Source organism: Tamandua tetradactyla, chromosome 3 (genome assembly GCF_023851605.1).
Source record: "Tamandua tetradactyla isolate mTamTet1 chromosome 3, mTamTet1.pri, whole genome shotgun sequence".
Taxonomy (NCBI): domain Eukaryota; kingdom Metazoa; phylum Chordata; class Mammalia; order Pilosa; family Myrmecophagidae; genus Tamandua; species Tamandua tetradactyla.
Genome location: NC_135329.1, coordinates 132,913,345 through 132,936,016, shown reverse-complemented (window position 1 = coordinate 132,936,016; position 22,672 = coordinate 132,913,345). Strand labels below are relative to the sequence as shown.

General features: G+C 38.5%; 1 protein-coding gene across 5 annotated transcripts in view; it reads left to right on the top strand.

Annotated features, from left to right (window-relative positions):
* DPP4 (dipeptidyl peptidase 4) overlaps positions 1-22,672 on the top strand; it is an 86,649-nt gene that overhangs the window by 20,252 nt on the left and 43,725 nt on the right. For 4 of the 5 annotated variants that reach the window (XR_013172807.1, XR_013172808.1, XM_077154008.1 and 1 more), the window contains exons 3-9: positions 1,576-1,674; positions 2,093-2,184; positions 3,529-3,609; positions 11,547-11,599; positions 11,711-11,783; positions 12,572-12,692; positions 17,896-18,056. Coding sequence is in view for 3 of the 5 variants with exons in the window: in XM_077154008.1 (XP_077010123.1) it covers positions 1,576-1,674; positions 2,093-2,184; positions 3,529-3,609; positions 11,547-11,599; positions 11,711-11,783; positions 12,572-12,692; positions 17,896-18,056 (680 nt within the window). In the remaining 2 variants the exon portion in view is untranslated. The remainder of the gene's footprint in view (positions 1-1,575; positions 1,675-2,092; positions 2,185-3,528; positions 3,610-11,546; positions 11,600-11,710; positions 11,784-12,571; positions 12,693-17,895; positions 18,057-22,672) is intronic. The other variant, XM_077154009.1, reaches the window with a different exon arrangement.

Here is a 22,672-nt window from a genome sequence, read left to right as displayed (position 1 = left end):
GGCCGTGCTAAGGAATGCCAGGCTAAGGAGCTTGCATCTTTCCTGTAGGTTATGGAGAATCACTGAAAGCTTTTGAGAAAAGATCATCAGGATGCAAGTGGCATTTTGGAAAGCAATCATTCTAGTGGTGGTGCAGAGGCACATTTTACAGGAAGAACCTACAGGGTTGATTAGAGGAAGGTGAGAATGGAAGGAGACATCAAAATGATTTCTAGACTTTGCGTTTGGAACACCAGCAACAGAATATAGGACAATCCAAATTCCCAAGGGAAATCTCATTATTTGGAAGGGAGATTATTATTTTAGACAAGGTAAGTGTAGGGTACAAGGCAGCTAAGTGCTCCACTGAGCAGAGGAAGGTTAGTTTGGATTGTGGTAGACTGAGTCTGAATATAGATTTTGTCAGTTATTCAAATTGAAAATGTGTCTGAAGCCAGAGAAGCCACTTCTCTGGAGTTCTTAGGCGGGAATAATGGAGAGAAGAGCAGGAGGGTGAGGGTGGAATAGCAGAGCATTTCTGCCTTAAAGGTCAATGGAGAAAAATGGAATAAAAAAAAAGAGTAAAAAATAATGGTCAGAGAGTTAGAAAGAGAACTGAATTGTCACAGAATCCAAGAATCGCGATGTACTGTAAGTGTAAATTACTTACTGGATTTCAAAGATGTAGTATAAAATTTAAAAAATACAAGGTGAAAGATAACATTAATAACTTTTAAAATTATGACTCAACTGTGAAATGATAAGATTTTGGGTACCTTGGGCTAAATAAACTGTTATTAAATTTTACCTTTACAAAAAGTGTTAAATGTGGTCACTAGGGAATGTTCATTTCCCGTTTCTGTTGGACGCTGCTGGTCTAGACCTTCCCAATGAAACTCACGAATGGAGCACTGACAGAGCAGGCGGACGTAAGCTCACACTCACACATGTTTTAACAGTTAAATGCAGCCTCACTCGGTCCATCCAGTCTGAAATCTTTTAAGGTGCATCTTGCACTTTGCGAGTATATTTCTGCATTTTGTGACCGGGGAATATGTCTTAGCTACCCAAGGCTGCTGTAATAGAGTATCACGAGCTGGGTGGCTCAAGATGAGAAAAATGCATTGGCTCATAGTTCTGGAGGCAAAAAATATGAAATCGAGGTGTCGGCAAGGCCATGTTCTCTCTGAAGTCTGTAGGGATGAATCTGCTCCAGGCCTCTCTCCTAGCTTCTGGTGGTGCCTGGCAATCTTTGACACTCCTTGGCTTGTGGCATAATTCAATCTCTGCCTCCATCTCACATGGCCACCTTTTCTTTGTGTGTCTATCTGTATCTCCTCTCTCCTTACGTGGGCACCAGTCATATGGGATTAAGGAGCTACCCTGTGCCATTTTATTTTACCTAATTCCATCAGCAAAGCCTCTGTTTCCAAATAAGGTCACGTTTTTGAGGTACCATGGCTTAGGACTTCAACATATTTTGGGGAGAGGACGCAATTCAACCCTTAACTGTATATTAGAGAGATCTGCTTGTTTATTTTATCTGAAACTTAGGTTATTCTGTCTTACTGAATATTTGGCTCTTTTTTCAACCAGCAGATGATTCTTCAGCTGACAGTCGCAGAACTTACACATTAACTGATTATTTAAAAAATACTTTCAGAGTGAAGTTTTACTCCTTACGGTGGATTTCAGGTAAGGTTTTGGCCATGGGGTGGAGTGGAAATTTTATACTTATATTCATTCAAGTTAGGATGTGGAGAACTTTTATGGTACAGAGAAGATATAATCTTTGTTCTCTAAAATCTTATGGGAGAGTATTTTTCTCTATATAAGGGTATAAAGAGAAAGAAAATTCAGTATTTCTTTGATACATAATTTAGAAAGTTCTAAAAATGAATTGAAACCTTGACAACAACGATGGAAACATAAATGTATCTTATATTGCCTGGAAAAATAAAGGCAATGGGCTTCACTTAATGGTTTTCCAACTAAGAAATGTCATTTAGCATTTGCATGAACTTAAATCCAAAATGTATATTGCATGATTATTAGTTTATGAAGCTGTTTAATAGCAACTTGAAATACTGACCTGGCCATTTTCTCTCTTTAGATCATGAGTATCTCTACAAACAAGAAAATAATATCTTGCTATTCAATGCTGACCATGGAAACACCTCCGTTTTCTTGGAGAACAGTACATTTGTATGTTTAACCACATAATTAATTCATGCTTTGGGGAAATACTGTTTTTTTTTTTTCATAACCTTTTGAATCATGAGTTCTATCGTTTCTCATCCTGTTGGACTCTCTCTGCAGCATGCGGCACGGTGGATCTTTCTCTGCTTCTTGAAATGCTCCCTGCCTTGGCTACTTCTAAGTCTCCTCTGACGATTCCTCCTCCTCTACCCGTCCCCTCAAGTGTAAGTGCCCTGCAAGTCTCCATCCTTCTGGCACCCTCTCTTCTCACTCAGCAGGCTCTTCCACAGTAAATTTTATCCCCTCCCACAGCATTGCTCTCTCCTTCATGGCTTTGATTCTCAGACACACGCTTTTAACACTAACCTCCTCCTAAGATCTAAATTTCTGTTCCAATAGCCTGCTGGCTCCCGCACACGGTTGGCCTGCAGGCTTGTTAAACTCAGTATCCTATGCTAAACTGTTTGTCTCCCCTCCCCTCTCCTAACAAGGCCAAAGCATCTTATTCCTTGTCCCCAAATCCCAATCTTGGTAAGTAGTATTCTTCTCCAAGTCACCCAAGCCAGAAACCTCAGAATCATCTGTGGCTCCTTTGTCAGCCCCTATAGTAACCACTGAACCATCCCTAGTGATTCAGCCTCTGCAATGTCACTAATCTCTCACATTCCTATTGTGTAGCCCTAGTACAAGGGCTCTTTTAATCTTATAGTGAACGTTCTAACTTGTATCCCTAACTCCATTCTTTTACTCTTGAAATGAGTGCTCTAGCTTGGGTCTCTAACTCCATTCTGTGAACCAGGACAGCTCATTGTCCATGTTCAGGGCTAATGCAACCCCTGTGCTCTCCCCTTTTATTTTCACCACTGGCCACCACTTTCTGGTGTCCCCATATACTTTGTAAAAGAAAGAGCTCACTCTATCACTTCCACCTGCTCCACTTTTTGTATTTAGCTCCCAGCTAATTTTCTAGTTTTATGGTTCTGGACCTCTACCTTGTCTGACACACCCTCTTTTGTATCCAGGCTGTGCATAATCCTTGGCTGTCCTTTAAACATGCACACGCTTTCACGATCCAGGTTTTTGCTTGCACTCTTCCCCCTGTTGAAAAACTCTCCTTTCTGTTCCCGCCCCCCACCCTCAGGGCCGTCCTAGCGCAATAGAATTAACCCTTCTCTTCCTGGTTCTCCAGCACTGGGCACCTTCCCCCAGTCCCCTTGGTTGTTTGTGTGAGTGAATGTGTCACGTCCCCAAAACTGTGAACCCCCCCCCGGCATGAGTCCTCCATGTGGTAAGTGCTCAATGAAGTCATTTGGATTGAATTGTTTCTCTTTTTTTTCTATTGGTTCACAGGATGAGTTTGGACATTCAATAAATGATTATTCAGTATCTCCTGATGGAAAGTTTATTCTCTTAGAGTACAACTATGTGAAGGTAAAATATATGTTTTCTTACCATGACATTTAAAGAATCCTATGAGTGTGTTATTTTATAACTGATTTCGAGTCTATTATATTTAATATTGATACTTAAATAATATGATAAGCACTAAAAGTGCATCAATTCTGCATCAAAAAGGGAATGGTCATTCTCATTCATAACAGAGAAGAACAGAGAATACTTTAAAAGAAATTCATTTTTTGGTGCTTTCAAATTCTAAAAAGTATAATTAATATATCACATACATTGATAAGTGAACAAAATAAAATTTATGTTATGTATTTATGATGTAATTTAGAATAAGTTAATATGTCTGACTTATTTCCTTTGTCTCTGCTTTACATATGGTAAGACACTCAAGAAGTATTTGTTTTAAAAAAGAGTTATGCTTCCCATAACAAAGGAGGTGTCAGTGGCTGAGAGAGTTCAAATAGAGTCAGGAGGCTACTCTGAAGACTGCTTTTGTGTAGGCTTCAGGTGGATATTGCTGCTTATCGTGGTTTGCCGGACCCCAACCAGGGCCATTCCTGCCAACCCTGGAGAACAGCTGGAGCTTTGTTTGGGATTCCGCAGGGGCTCCATGCACTGTGGTTGCTTTCCAGAGGCCTGTAGCCTCCAGATGGGTTCCTAAACCAGATAAATTCTGAAAGCCAGAGGGGCTAGCCCCTCCAGAACATCAAGCAGTTCCATCCCCTTGTACCATATTGTTGACAGCCCTTTCCAACATGAAGGGGTTGGGGTAGGCATGGCCCGGTACACCTGGGGATTGGAAGGGGGATGGGGGAGAGGGTGGAGCTGTAACAGAGAAGATAGGATTTGACAAATGAGTATGACTGCTGAATTGTTGTATTGATGTTTCTTTTGGTCTCTGGTGTCTTAGAGCAGCTAGAGGAAAAAGCCTAGAATTGTACAATTGTTACCCATGCCAGGCTCTGAAATATATTCTGCAACTGGTTGTTGCAGTGTGCTTTGGAATTTGCTGCTTTTTTTGTGTATGTGTTACTTTTCACAATTAAAAAAAAAAGTTACACTTCCCACCTTCCAGAAGAGGCTCTTCAAGGTGACCAGATCAACTTCCTGCCTTCAGGTACCACCGGATACAAACCTTTCTGAAGAGAGCAGCTCCACACTGGTGTCACAGTGCCTTCCAGAAGGTTCTCAGTTACCCCCAGGAGCCCAGCCCAATCTCTAATTTTCACACATTCAGGAAAGATTATATCTTACTTACACATCCTCTTCATATTTAGGATGGATGCAAATCCCTGGTAACTTTAAGTACAGTAGTTTAGTTTTTCATAGACTTGACCTCAGTTTTCAAGTACAGGAAGGTGCCAGGAATGTAGGAAAGATTGACCACCTGTAGAGATAGTCTGCCTTGGAAATGGAATACACATCTGGGACTCCCACCTCTGGCTATATTTGTCAGGATAAATAATATGGAATGGCTTTATCTCACATTCCAGTGCAGCTGTACTCAGGCCAGGCAAGCCATTCCTTACTCCACTTACCAACTGTGGATGGTAGCCATCAATCATAATATTTTCTCTGGATTCACTGTGCTGGGCTTCATTTCTTCAACATGAAGACTCTCTGACTTATGTTCTACTAAGCCTATCAACTCTAATCAAATTAGAATTCTACACCAACTTTAACACCTCTGTTCCTAAAGAATGGATTGTGTGTTTAATTCAGTAGTTCTTATTGCTTTCTATGGAGGAAAATCACTTGAGAAGCTTTTTAAACTTATCAGGGTCCAGGTCCCATCCTCAGACCAGTAAATCGAAGTCTCTGGGAGTAAAGCTGGGTATTAATACTTGTTCTAATGCTGTAGCTGATGCTAATGAGTGAGCAGGTTGAGAATCACTGAATAACTGTTGTCCATGTTAGAGACTTTATCATTTCAGAACTGTAAGGTTAAGGTATGGATGAAAGGTCAATCCCAGGTTAATTGACTATTGTAGACAGGTTTGAAAAGTGCCATTTAATGTATGCCCAGTTGATGTATTCTCTCTGGTAGGCTTTGACTGGACAGCCACCACAGGTGGTTCGTATTTGTGGTGTACTGGAATTTAGCTATATTTTAAACCATTTTGCTATTTTCACTCTGTTCCATCCATGCTCCAGGGAGCATCCAGAACAATCCTTTTATAACCTAAGTTAGATTGTGCTGAAATTCTTCTCTGACTTTCCATTACACTTTGAATAAAGCACAAATTCTACCCAAGGCATCATTAGGAAATTATGTAATGGGTCTGCCCCTTGGAACCTATCTCCTACCACTCTCTCTTGCATCTACTGTGTTTGACCAGTGCTTCCCACCCTGCCTGGACTTTATTAAAATCATCTGGGAAAGGTTTTAAAAAATTAGAGGCTATAGCCCACCCCAAATCAACTAACTTCTCATGGTTGTAGGTGGGGTGCAAGAACAGGCAGATGTAAGGGCTTCCCAGATAGTTCTATACCTTGAAGGGTAAGAACCCTTCCTGCAAGTACAAGTGCATTGCTCTTTCTTTTTCTCATACATCACTTGCTTTTCCATTTTAGAGCCAGAGCATCTGTGACTGCTCTCTCCTAGAACCTCCTGCCCCGATCTGTGAATGGCTCTCTACTTTTCTATTAAATCAGGTCCAGGCTCTTCTGTATCACTGTGTTGTCCCCTGACACTCGTGCCCACCAGTCACTCTAACTATCATATTAGCTTATATTAATTTCTCATAAAATTTTGTGGAACCATGTTATTTATTTCTTTACTTGTTTATTGCCTGTTTAACTTCAGGAGAATAGAAGTCTCCGATTTACATGTGTTTGAATCACTGCTGCATTCCCCACGAGCCACACAGCACATGCTCAACTAATTTTTATTAAATGAATAGATGTTTTATTGCAAATCATTGAATTTTAAGATTATTGAAGGTAGAGAACTGTATCTTCTATCCTTCTTTTGAATTTCCAGAGTATCCTATAGAATATTCTGTACTGTATAAAAGGGTTGACTAACCAACCCTCAAGTAACATATCCAGAACAAAAAAAAGTCTAACTTTATTGCATTTCCTTGCTCTAATGTCTAATGTTCCTCAGATCCTACCAAATGACTTCTCCATGACTGAGTTAGTGCATCCAGAACAGTCAACTATTACATCTAAGTTGTGACTACCAATAAATAAGTGAGTGAGTGAATGAGTGAACAAGTGATACCATACAGTGCAGTGCAGAAGCTCTCCCAGCATCTCTACCCACTGCTCTATGCTCTTGTGATATTAATAATGGTTATCATTGGCTATGGCATGTTTACAACGTTCTTGAACCCCACAAAGCGCTCCCCATGCTCTCTTGGTTATCTGAGATTGTTGCTGTTATTATCCCCATTTTCCTAAAGAGAAAAGTTTTCAAAACTTGCACAGTAGAGGCTTGGATCCAGATTATAAGACTTCGAAGCTTGTGATCCTAAACAAGATCTGTCCTATGGCTAAGCTCCATCCTTCCCCCTGCCGCAGTGCCCCTCTAGCCCTCCTCTGTGTGGTTGTCCCCCACCGCTGACACTCAGCTCAAGAATCACCTTCTCCACCGGCCTTCTATTCCTCGCCAACGTCTAATTTATGATTCCTGCCTCCACTGTACCGTTGGACATCCCGTTGCGCTTCCTCTATTGTAGTTTACTTGGCTCTATCCCCCATCCACCTAGATGCCCCTAAGGACAGGGACCTTACTCATCCAGTGATACCTGACGTATGCTTGCTGCCAACATTTACAGACTAAATAGACTGATGAGTCCGTTTCAAAAGAGGAAGTGGACATACCAAACATCTCGGGTTTCCTTTTACAATCCACGATGGATGTGTCATCCTAAAATGATCTCAATTCTTCTTAAACCGCTTAATGTCTTTAGCCTATACCTTATCTTTTGGCTTTAGCAAATATTATACTCAGAGGTTGCCCAGAAACAAGCACTGGATGTGTCAAAATAATCCAGGAATTAGGAAAGGACTTGCAAAAGTGGGACTTAATAAATATTTGTTGATATGAGAGGGTAAGAGATTCTTCAAGGTAAAGAACCCTGGCTTTGGGTCCCAGTTCTGCCATAATACAGCTATGTTTCTTGAGCTATCCGTTTCATTTATTGCTAAAATTTGATTGTTTTTATTTGGTTTATTTCTTGAACACCTACAGTGTGGCTTGTACGAGACCAGACTCCAGGTACTTAAAGATTAATAATAAAACACAATCTCTTATCCTTAGATCTATGGTAGGGAAGATAGATAAGTAATTAAAATAATATTAATTTTTATATGTACCTACATATAAACATAATTTTTCATAAATGCAAATATGTGAAAATAAGCACACTTTTTACCTTCAGTCTTAATTTTTTCACTTTTTTATTAACTCCCTACTCCTCACCCAACTTTTCCCCCAGGTATCCCATGTTTAAGGTCTAGAGTGTCTATCTCTCTATATTTCATATTTTTCTCGCTATTCATATAATCCTATGAGAATATATAGGTGTTGTTTTTATTGCTTGTTCTATGAAAAGGGAATTGCATTTAGCACATTTTTTGGTAAACTGCTTTTCTCGCTCAGCAATACTTTGTGACACTCCCTTTGAATCACCTGGAGTAGTTCTCAGTCATTTCTAACAGCTGTCTAATAGTCCATCATGTGGGTTTATCTTAATGTATCCCATTAATAAATGCTTTTTTCCTACTGTAAACAGTGCTTCAATAAACTTATGTCCTTAATTATTGGTGAAACATACACAGGTTTGCAGTGTACAGTTCTGTAAACTTTTATAACATGAAATTATCAGTGAACCTGCATGCTTATGTGGAACATAACAAATTCCAGGAGACCTCACTAGAGCGCCCAGCCAGTCATTTAATTGCCCCCACAAAGGTAATGATTAATTGACTTCTACAACCACAGACTACTTTTGCTTGTTTGTGAACTTTACCTGAATAGAATCAGTCATATCCTCCCTTTGGCTTCTGGCTTCTTTTGCTCAAAGTTATGTTTGTGAGATTTAATGTGTAGTAGCTTGTAGCAGGAGTTCATTCATTTTCGTTTCTCTACATGTACTCTGCTAAGTGAACATACCAAAATGTCTTTTCCTTGCCACTTTTGATAGGCTTCTTTCCAGTTTAGAGCCATTGGAAGTAATGCTGCTGTGAGCACTCGCGTATGTCCTTTGGTGCATGTATGAACACATTTATGTTGGCCTTAACCTGGGAGTGGGATTGCAGGGTCAGAGAGTATATATGTGTTGAGCTTTAAAATACTGTCTTATAGTCACTCCACATCCTTGCTAATATTTAGAACTGTAAATTGGTTAACTAGCTTGTTTTAATTTTAGCTATTCTGTCAAGTATACAGTGCTAGTTTCTCTGGTTTTAATTTGCGTTTCCCTGGTGAGCACCATATGTTCATGGTCATTTGAAATCCTCTTTGGTAAAATGAGGGGCCGAATAGTAGCCCATTTTTTTCTTGGAATTTTCTTTTTCTACAGATTTATATATTTTGGATATATCTTTCATTAGTTATATATACTGTTGATGTCTCCTCCTACTTTGTGTGTTGCTGTTTCACTCTCTTAATGGTGCTTTTGATGAACAGAAATTCCTAAGTTTAATGATGTCCAATTTATTGTTTCTTTCTCCTTTATAGTTGGTGCTTTTTGTGTTCTGTTTAAGAAATATTTACAACTCCAAGGTCATGAAGATATTCCTCATATGTTATCTTCAAGAAATTTTGTTGTTTTGCCTTTAGGTCTTTGACCATTTAGGAATTGATTTTTTTTTTTAATGTCTGATTTGAAGTAAGGGATATGGGCATCTACTTGACCCAGAACTACTTATTTTAAAAGGCTGTTCTTTCCCCACCACATGGAAGTGGCACCCTTTCATAAATTAGGTGGCCTAATATGTATGTGTCTGTTTCTGGACTCTGTTCTATTTCGGTACTCTATTTGGTTAAGATGCGCCAAAGCCACCTGTGTTAATAGCCATAGCTTTAAAATAGTTCTTCAGAATCCAGTTGTATAAAACTTCCACTTTATTCTTTCCCTTCAAAATTTCTCTCTATTATTGCACCATTGGTATATAAGTGGGAGAATCATATTTTGATTGGAATTGCATTGAATCTATAGGTCAATTTGGAGAGAAGTGACATCTTTATAATATTTTGTCTTCTGATCCATAAGTGTGTTCATCTCTCAGTTTTATCTTGTAGCTTCATGGTAGGGTTTTTCATCTTTCATTAGAGTTATTCCTGGGTATGATATGTATATGTATATGTATACATATATTTAATTTTTTACTATTTTAGATAGTATCACTTAAAATTTTTTGATTTTCTAATTATTTGTTCCTTCTACTGAGAAATGCAGTTGATTTTTTTGCTTATTGATCTTTGATCCAGAGGTCCTTATAAACTCACTTATTCATGTTAGCAAACTATAGTTTTCCCCTCCATGTATTCACAGTCATATCATTTATGAATAATGACAGCTTCCTAATGCTTTTTTATTTCTTTTTCTTGTCTTATTGCACTGGCTAAAAGTTCCAGTTCAATGTTGAATAGAAGTGATAATAGTGAGTGTCCTTCTATCATCCATGTCTCAGTATCAGGAGAAAAGCTTTTAATAAATTACCATTAAAGGTGATGACATTGATTTTTTTTTTTAGTACTCTCTATAAGATTTAGTTACTTTCTACCTCTCATTTGCTAAGATTTTTTTAAAACATGATTGAGTATTAAATTTGTCAAAGTGCTTCTCTTCAGCCTTTGAGACAACCATATTAAATCCTTTATTCTCTTATTATGGTGAAGTACATTGATTGATCAGAATGGTAAATCATCCTTGCATAAAGAAACACAACTTGGTTGTGTTGCATTACCCTTTTGATATGTTATTAGATTTAGTTTGCTAATATTTTGTTGAGTATTTGTTTACATTCATGGAAGAGATTGACCTATAATTTTCTTTTTTATAATGTCCTTGTAAGATTTGTTACCAACTTTGTGACTGCCTCTCCAGAATTGTTTGTTTAAGATTGGTGTAATATCTTCCTTAAATATTTGGAAGAGTTTACAGGTAAAATTATTTGGGCTTGTAATTTTTCTTATCCAAAGATTTTTATTTATGAATTCATTTATTAGATTTAGAACTATTCAGATTTTTCCTTTTTTCTTGCCTCAGTATTTATGAATTATTTTTCATGACTTCCCATTTTTTATTTCTGATATTGGTCACGTATGCCTTTATTGGTGGGGGGGAGCTCAATATTGCTGTATTTGGAATTTTTTAGTCTTTTCAAAGAACCAATTTTTGATTTTGCTGACTTTTCCCTATGTTTTCTATTTGATCACTGCTGTTAATTTATATTCTTCTAATTCCTTTGAATTTATTTTGCTTTTCACTTTTAGCTTCTTAAAATTGTTTAAAATATTGATGGTATTTGAATTTTCCTTCTTTCAAAAAATCTGTAACACTTTACATTTTTCATCAGAATGTACAAAAGTAAACATCTGCCCATATCACCACCAGCAATAGCATTACAATTCTTTTGAATATTTTCCCAGGATGATGGGTGAAATATAAAAATTTGCATTTTCCCAAACAGGTGATCCTAACATATTATAGTAAATGCTAGGAATAATCTGGGCATGGAAGGTGCACTTCAGTCCACTGGGGACCAGGGAAGCTTGTTGGAGAAGGTGATGCCAGGACTAGATTATAGACGAGGTCCAGAGGAGCTTGTAGTAATCATTTCTAAGATATTTCCTAATTCCAAAATTCTAAGGAATTGTAAAATATGATGACTTTTGAGAATTATACACTGACATATTACTGTATCTCTCATCTTGAGCTTCTATAGCAAGTGGCCAAACTATCAAGAAAATCATAGGAGCCTGAAATGTCTGTTCTCTTTTATAGCAATGGAGACATTCCTACACAGCTTCATATGACATTTATGATTTAAATAAAAGGTCAGTGACTTCCCCACAAAATCTATTAGGCTTTACTGGTGCAATATAAGAATAAAACCTCACTGTGATTTATCCTTTTGACAACGTTTCCTTTATCTTTTTTTTTTCCAGGCAATTGATTACAGATGAAAGAATTCCAAACAATACACAGTGGATCTCATGGTCACCAGAGGGTCATAAATTGGTTAGTGAATCTTTCCTGTTGTCAGAAAAGTCTTGGCTCAAATCTTCCAAATGTGCTGATACAGGACTGGTATTTTAGGAAGCTTATATTTTACTAGAAAATACAGTATTATCACCTCAGAGAGTATCTTAGTAGCTGAACACAGTAAATATGATTTCTGAAAGTTTCTGATCTACTTATTGCAGAATTGCTTTGTCACTGGGGGAACAGGCTGCTCATGGTCTACTTACTTGTACTTAGGTCTTTTTAAGAGTCACACCTGCCTTCCACTAGTTCTGTGACTGTCTAGGTCACTGTAGATCTATTTTCATGTTCTACATTGCTGGGAGAATGTTAGAAGCTCAAACAAATCTAAACAGGAAGACAGATGTTTATCTGCAGTTGAACTTCTTCCCAGCATGCAACTGCATTCCCTTACATTGCCTCCCACCTCCCCCCCCAAAAATTGCACAAGCATACATCACACCAGAGAAGTGGCCAGTCTCCCAGGTGTTTTCACACATTTTAGCATCCAAATAGTGGTACTTGTGAGCTCCTTGTTTTTAACATATTACGAATGTTTTCAGGGTTGCTTGGGCATTATACCCCCATTCTTGTAATTTCAGAACGAGGAGAAAGGAGTACATGACTTGCTTAAATTGAATATCTAACCTATGGTACTAAGTAATTGCATACCAAAAAGTTTTTTTAGGACACAGTAATTGATAATTTTTTTTTACTCTGGGTTAAATATAATACGTTATTGTTGATACCAATCCTTTTTTTAATTTGTGTTTTCCTCTTTCTAGGCATACGTTTGGAAAAATGATATTTATGTTAAAAACGAACCAAATTTACCAAGTCACAGGATCACATGGTCTGGAAAAGAAGATGTAATATATAATGGAATCACGGACTGGGTTTATGAAGGTAGAAATTTTTTAAGCTTTTTCAAATAAAAACTCTACTAACTTTTTAAAACAATTAAGAAATCTTTTCAAATGGAGAAATCCAATCACATTAAAAATCAGCTCACCATACCAGGTGTCTTATAAACTGAGAAATTCTTAGCAGAAGCTACTGCTGCTTATGTCCTCATTGTTTCACAAAACTCTTATTGTCTCTGGTTTTTCTGCTACAAAAGGCTTCTCTGTGTAGGTAGTTGTCCTTCTTACTGAGGTATGAAAGCATCCAGATTAGCATCAAATGTTTTTCTAACCAGACCTGCCTAACCCAGAAGTTATTAAGGAAAGCACATACTCCCACAGCATTCCAAAGATGACAAAATATTGTCCAGAGGTGGAGGAGTAGAAAAGAAAATGCCTGTTTTATGGAGGATTTGTGTTCATTTGAACTTAGACACATCATGATTTCTTGCTTTTAAAAAAGTAAAAATTAATTAGAAAGGCAGGAGAAAATGAGTAAAATACAAAACTAACAAAAAAATTTTAAAGGAATCTTCTCTTTTAGGGTAGAGTTTTAGAAAATATTAGAAAAATACTTCATGTCTATAGTCGCCAAGGTAAAAGACCTTTTGAGGCTTTTTGAAATCTTTCATCAGGTTCCCTCTTACTTGTTAGAAAGAGTCACACTGCTTATTTCATCCTATTATTTCTTCTTCATAGTTAAAAAATAAAATTTTTCTTCATGAGGTAGTTTTTGGCTTCACCTAATTCCAATCAAGTTGAATTTTTAATGGATAACATTGTAACCAAAAACAATCAAGTTAAAAGAAATAAATTCCCATGGCCAGAAATAAGTATTTGATTAAAACTTGTAATGAAATTTACTAATAGTGGTCACTTAGGGATTAGAAGAAAACTTTGACTCTGTTGGACAGCAGCACAGGCTCCAGGACACAGAGGGACCTGTGGTAAGCTCCTTCCCGAAGCTGTGGCCCTCCTTCCAGAACCATGAGGTCTCTAAGCTCACAGCCAGCGCTGACTCCCTTTTGAAGGGGCGCAGTAATTGGAGGGCTCTCCTTTTGCCTGTTCCTGACGGAACACTTCACGGCTTTGCAGCTCCCTGGCTCTAAGAATGGGACTTTGCTCCCTGCAGGGGAGATCCCTGCCATTGGCTTTGTGTATCACAGATGATGCATATGCAGAAAGGAGCCCAACTTGTTTCTCCATGTATGGGAATCACCCTTGCACTGCGGCATGGAGACTCTGGGAAATGAAAGGGCGTGCAATTTGAGAATCTGTAGGTTCATTAGTAAAAGAAAGGACAAGATTGCGAAGTCAGGAATAGGGCCATGTGCTGGACTTACAGGAAAGCCTAACGTATCCCCACCCCACCCCAGAGCCCCAAATATCTTTTCACCTTTCACGTGTTTTCACCTTGTCTTAGTGCGTGATGTTCCAATTGATTATTGTCTTATTTTAATAAATTCTCTTTTATAAAATGATACTACTTCATCTCTTAATGTGAAGTTAAATGCACCAATTTAAGCCAGATTGAAAATGAGAATCCAGTGAGAGGAAGAGTGAGAAAGGATAGAGAAGTATATAATTTTGGAACAGGGAGCGCTCTTTATGCTCTGAAGTCTTGGCATTGAGAGTGGGGGCTTGTGGCAATTCAGAGCCGCTAAATTCCCCACCACGTGTGAGGTGCTGTGCCAGGCGCTGGGGATATGAAGACAAATGCCACTCAAGCGTTGCTCTCGGGGAGTTCAGTCCGAAAAAGGGGGGAAAGATGCCAACATAAGCGCCATGTTCGGAGGGAACACTAGGTGCAGGGTTCTCAAGAAGGCCTGAGGCATCCCAGGATGTGGGGTTCAGCACAGAGTGGGGACACCTGTGCCTGTATCAGGAAGGGCCTGGAAATCTTCTTCCTTCATTTGTCACTCTCCTTCCTCCCTGGCTGTGGCCCCCTCGTTGTCTGGATTTTGGATTTGACCGGAAGCAGTTTAATGTTAACAGTTTTATTACATTGGCAATATGGGAACATATATCCTATATTCCAAATAAGCACACAGTTCAAAACATAAAACAAAAGGTTAAAATATATTGGAATATAGATGGAATCAGCAGTGGTCAATGAGAGGAAGGGGTAAGGGTTACGATATGTATGAGTTTTTTTTTTTCTTTTTAAGTTCTTTATCTGGAGTGATACAAATGTTCTAAAAAATGATCATGGTGATGAATATACAAGTATGTGATGATATTGTGAGCCACTGATTGTATATCATGTATGGAATATTTGTGTGCTAAGAATGTTTGTGTCCTTTAATTTATGTGTGGACTAAAGCAAAAAAATGTTTATTTGGTGCAAAATTTATAGTTTGACTAGTGCATCTCCTAATATAACTTATGTGGACATCTTAATTGAATGTCATAAGTACATGGAACCTTGAGTAGGGCATGAAATTTTGTAGATTTTACCACAGTGATGCCCCAATAGATCCCAGAGTGATTTGAACAATGAACAAAAAAGTATTTGCAAAGTCCCCTTGGGAGAATGGCAAAAAAGGGGGAAAATTCAACTTGCCCATGTGGAGAATTCCTGATATTTTCACAAGCAGTGGGGACAACCAAAGCAATAGACCGAGTAGTCAATCTTGGGTTTGTTCATGTGGAGCTTATCCCCACAAAGGATAGGCTAAGCCTACTTAAAATTAGGCCTAAGAGTCACCCCCAGAGAACCTCTTTTGTTGCTCAAATGTGACCTCTCTCTCTCAACCAACATGGCAAGCAAACTCACTGCCCTCCCCCTCTCTATGTAGGACATGACTCCCAAGGGTGTGGATGTTCCTGGCAACGTGAGACAGAAATCCTAGAATGAGCTGGGACTGAGCATCGAGGGATTGAGAAAACCTTTTCGATTGAAAGGGGGAGGAGAGAAATGAGACAAAATAAAATGTCAGTGGCTGAGAGATTTCAGAGTCGAGAGGTTATCCCAGAGGTTATTCTTATGTATTTTATATATATATATATATATATATATATATATATATATATCCCCTTTTTAGATTAAGGTATATTAGGCTAAAGGGAAGTGCCTGAAACTGTAGAGCTGTGTTCCAGTAGCCATATTTCTTTAAGATGATTGTATAATGATATAGCTTTTGCAGAGTGACTGTGTAATTGTGAAAACTTGTTCTAATGCTCCTTTTACCTACTAGTATGAAGATATGAGTAAAAAATATGGATTAAAAATAAATAAATAATAGGGAGAACAAATGTTATAATAAATTGAGTAGAGGGAAATACAGTGGTCAATGAGAGGGAGTGGTAAGGGCCCTTTCTTTTGTCTTTTTATTTCTTTTTCTGGAGTGATATGAATGTTCTGAGAAATGATCATGGTGGTGGACATAAAACTAGTGATGATATTGTGAGCCATTGATTGCACACCAAGTATGGAATGTTAATACATTAAGAATGTTGTGTTGTTATGTTGATTGGCTTTATTAATAAACATTTTTTAAAAAGGCAACACACAGACACATTCAAAAACATTCAAAAAGAATGTTTGTGTTTGTATGTTGTTTGTCAATAAAAATATTTTAAAAAAACGTAAAACACCAACTTCTACTTGTACACAAATGTGATTTTAGAAAAAACATGTAGACTAGAAACAATGGATAGAGAAGGAATGAGCCTTAATAAAGTAGATGAAGTTCTGTGCAGAAAACCTCCTTGACATGGAATCACAAGGCCTGGGTTCTAGTTCTTGTCTGAGGTGATTGACTCAATGGCTCTAAGCCTTAGTTTCCTACTCTGTAAAATGGGCTATGAATAAATTCACCCAGGGATCTTTATAAAAACTCAAGAAGTGTTTCGTAAATTCCAAATTGTTCAATAAAGATTACTCGATGATAGTATAGGTTTACTGCTCATAGAGTCATCTCCAGATGATGAGTTTTCAGGTACTGGAAGTATTAAAATAGAGCCAGGAAGGGGCAGTATAGCATGGAGATTAAAAGTATGAACTCTGGAATCCCACAGGTCTAGTTTCATTCCTGATTCTATCATTGTTAGTCATGTGACCCTGGGAAAACTACACATCACCTTTAGGTCTACCTCACTTTGCTCATCTGTTCAGTGGGGTATTGTGGTGGATTAACTGAGATGATGTCGTCAACTGCTTATCAATGCCTGGTAAATAGTTAGCACTCATCAAATGTCAGCTGTTTTTCATCATGATAATAATCATATTGAAACAGCCATTTGGAGGAACTTGCAGGGGGGCTGAAGCAATTGGGATAGATGATCTCCTAACTCTAACATTCCAATTTCTATGCTTTTACATTCACATCAGCACATGAGACTTCTGCACAAAGGAGTCTGCATAAAGGAATAGGGGTCTCCACCCCAGTCTACTTGAATTCTCCATTTCCAGTTGATAAAAGAAATTCTGGCATTTTAAGAGCAAGAGTCAAATGTCCACACATTGGCTTTCGTCACAAATGTGGTAGAGAGCTGCGTTTGCTGGGGATTGAAAAGGAAACCAACAATGTTCCAGAAAGCATGATGTTTCTTTCATTTACCTCCTTCTTTGACCCTGTTCTTCCCTTAGAATATATACCAGAGAAGGGTGTAAATCCAAGAGGATATTCTGTTTGGGGAGTGGGCAAAGGAGTTGTTTCTCAGCAGTGTTCTCATGTAACTCCTTGCCATTCTAAATCCATCCTTCCCAAATCTTGTTTGTGCCAAACGTAGTAAACTCTGGGCCCCATGTTGATTGGGTGGAGCTGTGCGCCACCTACCAATACCCTGCGGGCTCAGTACAAACTGAGCTCAGTTGGGGAGAGTATGCTGGCATGTTGACTGTTGGGAAATTAGAAAAAAGAATCAGCCTCTTACGTGAAATTTACTTTTAGTATGTTTTGAGGCATCAATTTAAAGGATTCTAAGATAAAGAAAAAAAATGCAGAGCTTATATTAAATATTGTGAACTAAGATATTCTAAAATGGTCCAATGGGTTACTTACTTTTACAATCTAAATATAATCTTGAAGATTTTATTTTTATTCATTTGTATTACTCTGATTTTGGAAGCCCAGCAAATGTGAAGTGGTTCATTAGTTGAACTCTACTATAATTACCAAAGCTAATGAGAACAATATTTTGAATGCCAAAGCCAATTTATCAGCTACTTCTTGTAACAGAACAATTTATGTCTTTTTTTACAGAGGAAGTCTTCAGTGCCTACTCTGCTCTGTGGTGGTCTCCAAACGGCACTTTTTTAGCATATGCCCAATTTAATGACACAGGAGTTCCGTTTATCGAATACCCCTTCTATGCTGATGAGTCATTGCAGTACCCAAAGACGGTGCGGGTTCCATATCCAAAGGTCTGTGCTCTTATCTTTATAGCATTTCAGTGATTTGATGGGAAGAGAATGGTTCCATTTAATCCCTTCCTGCTAATGAAAATATTGTCAGTCTCTCTTCAACAGCTTGCTGTGATTACTCCTGCTGAAGTCAACAGCATCTGGCAATTTTAAAGTATTTTTATTATCCCAGGAAAGAGTGTGATTTAAGGTTTTGTAATTTCTCCAAAAACTTTGAGGACTGACAAGCAGATAAAGATGGGAAAATGTTTTTGAAAGAGGTAGGGGCAATGAAAATGATTGAATGGAAGAAAAGAGGCTGTAATTGAATCAGGAGCTCATGTCATTTGCAAGAGTTGGAATGTGCACCAGATGAAATGGAAAAACTTGATTATATCAGACTGTATTACTACTAATGGGATATAGTTTACGTAGTTCTATTATTAATTTACCCAGTAATGTAAATATCGCACATCCTCCATGTAGAATGATAGTGTCAAGCCTTGATTTTCAAGGTTGCTCCCCTTCTCCAGGATACATGTTGATTAAAATCGAAAGGCTTTGTTCAGCAGTGTAAGCCAGGGAATAGGAGCATCTGGGAGGCAACTGGGGATTCTTCACAAGAACCACAATAAATGTTAAAGTAAAAACTTGAGCAAAATTTGGTTAGATCTCAGAGAGCATTAGTCGATTAATTCAGGAATCGGGGAGATTCCCCCTGCCAAGAGGTAGAGAGGCATTCTGCTGAGCAGAGACAGCAACGGGCTTTTATAGACAGGAACAAGGAGCACATTAGGAGGACATTTCATTGGTTAATGCAAACCACATTTCCTAATGTGGTTAGTGCAGGTGATTGCTTGGCAGTGAAGAGTTTGGCTGGTGTAAGAAGAGGAAGTTGGCGATTGAAATTGTGTTTTCTGGGCAAGCTGGCCATCTACGGGGTATAGAAACTTACTTAGATTTTGGTTTTGCTGACATGGACTTAGCATGCGCCTTTCTGGTTAGGCTTACTAGAGTTTATTTGTCAATTCTCCCCTTTTGATCTGGCTGTCAGCCAAGCTATGGACTGAGATCACAATGTACGGCATCGGTGCTACTCTCAGTGCCCACGTGTTGGCTCTAGGTGGCTCCGTAGGTGATTAACTCTAGGTTCCAGACGTCAGGTGTTTTTGTCTCTTTGTGCTTCTACCATTCTAGACAGATAGATGCCATTTGGCGAGATGACTGGGTGCAACCATTTAAAACTCTTGAGAGGATACAGTATACCAGGGAGAGTATTGTGTGATTACTATGAATAGTAAAATGCCCAATATTTGGAGTATGCTTCTGAGCCAAGGACCCCAGGACTCAAAGTAATGGAAATGAAAGAGACCAAAGACGATCTCAAGGAAGGACTTAACTTATTTGAGCCATGTGGTTTGTTTGACTATTTCAGGTAATTGGGTTTCGACTTCCCCAGAAGTGTTTATCCAAGTACAGCAGGTGGTATTGATGGCAGCACAAACTCCTACTTCCTTAGCCAGCAAGTAGACAAGCACAATTCTATGATTTAAAATAATGTTAACTAGAGAATCTAAAGATTTTTGTTGTGCAGAAATTGCCTTTGCAAAGGGATTAGCAATTTGTCCTATTCTTATAGATAACATTTCTAACCATATTTACACAGTTGTTAATTCCCAACTCAGGCAATAAAAGTCTAATGAAAGAGGCTTATTCTATATCAGCGACAACCTAGGTAATTCCCATTTGGCTCAGAAACGTAAATTAAGTGGGATAGTGGAATGTGAAGTTTCAGATTGGTTATAAATTTCTAAAGGAACAAGAAGGCATCCTAGGGTGCATTGTCCCATCACCATCCAACAATCTGTACAGGGAATTGCCCAACCAGTAGAGGTTTTATTTCTTTGATTAAAAAAAGAAAATCCCTGGCAGGGTGCAACCTGTCCACCCCTAGAGATGTCAAGGTCATCTTAGGGCCACCTCTGGGTATATGGGTGAGCCATTTGCCATTTTCATTACATTGAGAGTTGTTGCAACCTGCCAGCTTGCACAGGGGGTTGGAGAAGAAGGGTACACAGCCAATGGCTGTGCCCTTACCTTTGTGATAGGGTATAAATGAAGGCTTTTTGGTGTTTGCCCAAATGTGAGGTAAGGGAAATCAGCTCCTATGGTAGTGATCCTGATTTGATAGAGATAAGAGAGAGATCGAGCAGATGAGTGATATTCTTAAAGGTGGCATTTGAGAACCTGAGAGTGATTAGTTACAGGTAAAACAACTGGGTCTCCGGCATCTTGTATAGACCATGGTTTGTGATGACAGATCCAATAATCGGCTAGATCCCACCCCCAACCCCTTTGGCAATGGCCTAGGATAAATGAATGATAGGCTTGTCTTTCCAGGCCATGGCAAGGAGGAAGAAAGAGGCAAGCAAGATGAGTTCAAGCATTTTCTGGTGATAGAATTTTCTAAGCAAGACAGAAAAGATGTGTAGAAAGGATGTGGAAACAATAGAAATGCAACAATAATTGTAAAGAACAATATGACAGTAACATAGGAGTTCACGGGATCTTGCTTCATGGTCTCTAGGAGAAGCTGCCCACCTCGTGAAGCTGTCTACTTCTTGTCCAAGTAAATTTTAACTGTAGATCTCCAGTTTGGTTACAGGTCCAAGTATTGGAAGGTGAAGTCTTTTTTTCTTTCTTTTGCTGTTTGTTTGTTTGTTTGTTTTCACATGGGCAGGCACCGGAAATCGAAGCTGGGTCTCCAGCATGGCAGGCAAGAACTCTGCCCGCTAAGCCACTGTGGTCCGCCTGGTGAAGTCTTTTTAAATTGTGAGATGTGAACCCAAGGTTCAAACCCTTCTAGTCTGACCACAGTGTTAGAAGTTAAGAGTACCTGGTATGGTGCCTTCCAGCATGGTTCAAGGACTGTTTTGCACTGATGGTGTAATCGCCAGAAGTTAGGGCATGAGGAGATTCAAATCTGGACATGTGTCCCTCACCTGTTGGAGATAACATTTTGCAAAAGTCATTAGAGGTTTGCAATATCGAATTATCTCCTGCTCAGGAAGGAGGGGATCAATGTTAAGATGGAGGCCAATTGACACAGATCTTCCAGTGATAATTTCATAGGAAGAAAGTTTATGTTCCCCCAAAAAGTGTGCTTCAAATGGACATAAGGGCCAGTGGAAGAATTTGAGGCCAAGGTAACCCGGTTTCCTCAGTTAATTTAGAGAGTTTCATTTTCAGCATGCCATTTATTTTCTCCACTTTTTCACTTTTTTTCCATTGTACAGACAATGATAATGCCAACTTGCTTGTAGAATCCTAGTTAGAGCGTTAATGACTTGTCCACTAAAATGAGTGCCTTAGCCATTAGAAATACTTGAAGGCCTTCCTCAGGTGGGAAACATATTTTCTAAAAGTTTTTTCAGTGACTATTATGGCATCTGCCTTACGACAAGGAAAGGCCTCTGTCTATTGAAATGTTTATGCCTAACTGATATGAATTCTCTTATCTTAACTTGATCTTTTAAATATTTAGGTTATTTATTACTGGGTCAGATTTGCTGACATAAATGCAACCTTGTTTTTGAGCAGTCAGGATATCTGGAGCCTGTCTGTTTTGCAAGGACACTGACGCTAGCCTTTTCACTTCAGCCTAGAGGGCCTGACGGGCAATGAGGGTGATGTAAAGCTGTTTTATAACCTTAGATATATTTACAGCTGCTCCCTCTGAGTCATTTGGTCCTAGGGAAGGTGTGATGATGCATATGAAAGAACCCTGAATTAGGGTAGATCAAGGGATTCAGGTTAGTTAACCCTCTTTTGTCAGTTTGAGGCCTGATGTACAAGAGATACTAAGTTAACTTTTTGATTGGCATTTATGCTAGATAATATATGCAAGATCATAGGATCCAGTCTAATTTATCGGTAAGTAATAAAGCCATGCAGTTATCTGCACTTTAAAAAGGGGATGCAAAATAGCTCAGGCAATAAATAGGAGCAGAATCTGATAACTCAGAGAAGTGAGCTATAGTTTTTCAAGTGAGCTACAGTTTTCCATCGAAACTTCTTTATAGTCACCCTTCACTGATCAAAGATAACCTCAAAAAGATTATTCTTAATTATAAAATAAGGCTGGTGTCATTACATTTGGCCTGATAGTTTACATAGGTGCAGCAAGAATGGCAATTTACCATATAAATTGCTTTGCTGATAGTTTTTATAAGGACCTTCCCATTGGACATTTTAAAAGTCTTTCCAGGCTAGGGAGCCAAGCCAAGAACTCAACATCAGATTTCATCTGCAGTCCAGAAAGTAACTTTAGTAACTGACCGATTCTTTAGAAGACCGGTTTTTCCAAGAAGGTTTTGTAAGCATTGGCTTCATAAAATTAACCTCAGTTTCTTAAACGTGTCTGGTCACGAGAATCTGATTAAATGAACATCATCGTTAACCATGATATTCCTTGCAAAGCTTTGTTTTTATACCATAATTGTATCTCCAATTATGTCCTGTTAACAAGGAGGACAGATTCTGATTGAACCTATGTAAATAATTATTTTGCCATAAAAATAAGACTCTTCAATAAAAGTTTCCAAATTCTGGAAGGTCCACGCAGTGAGAAAAAGATG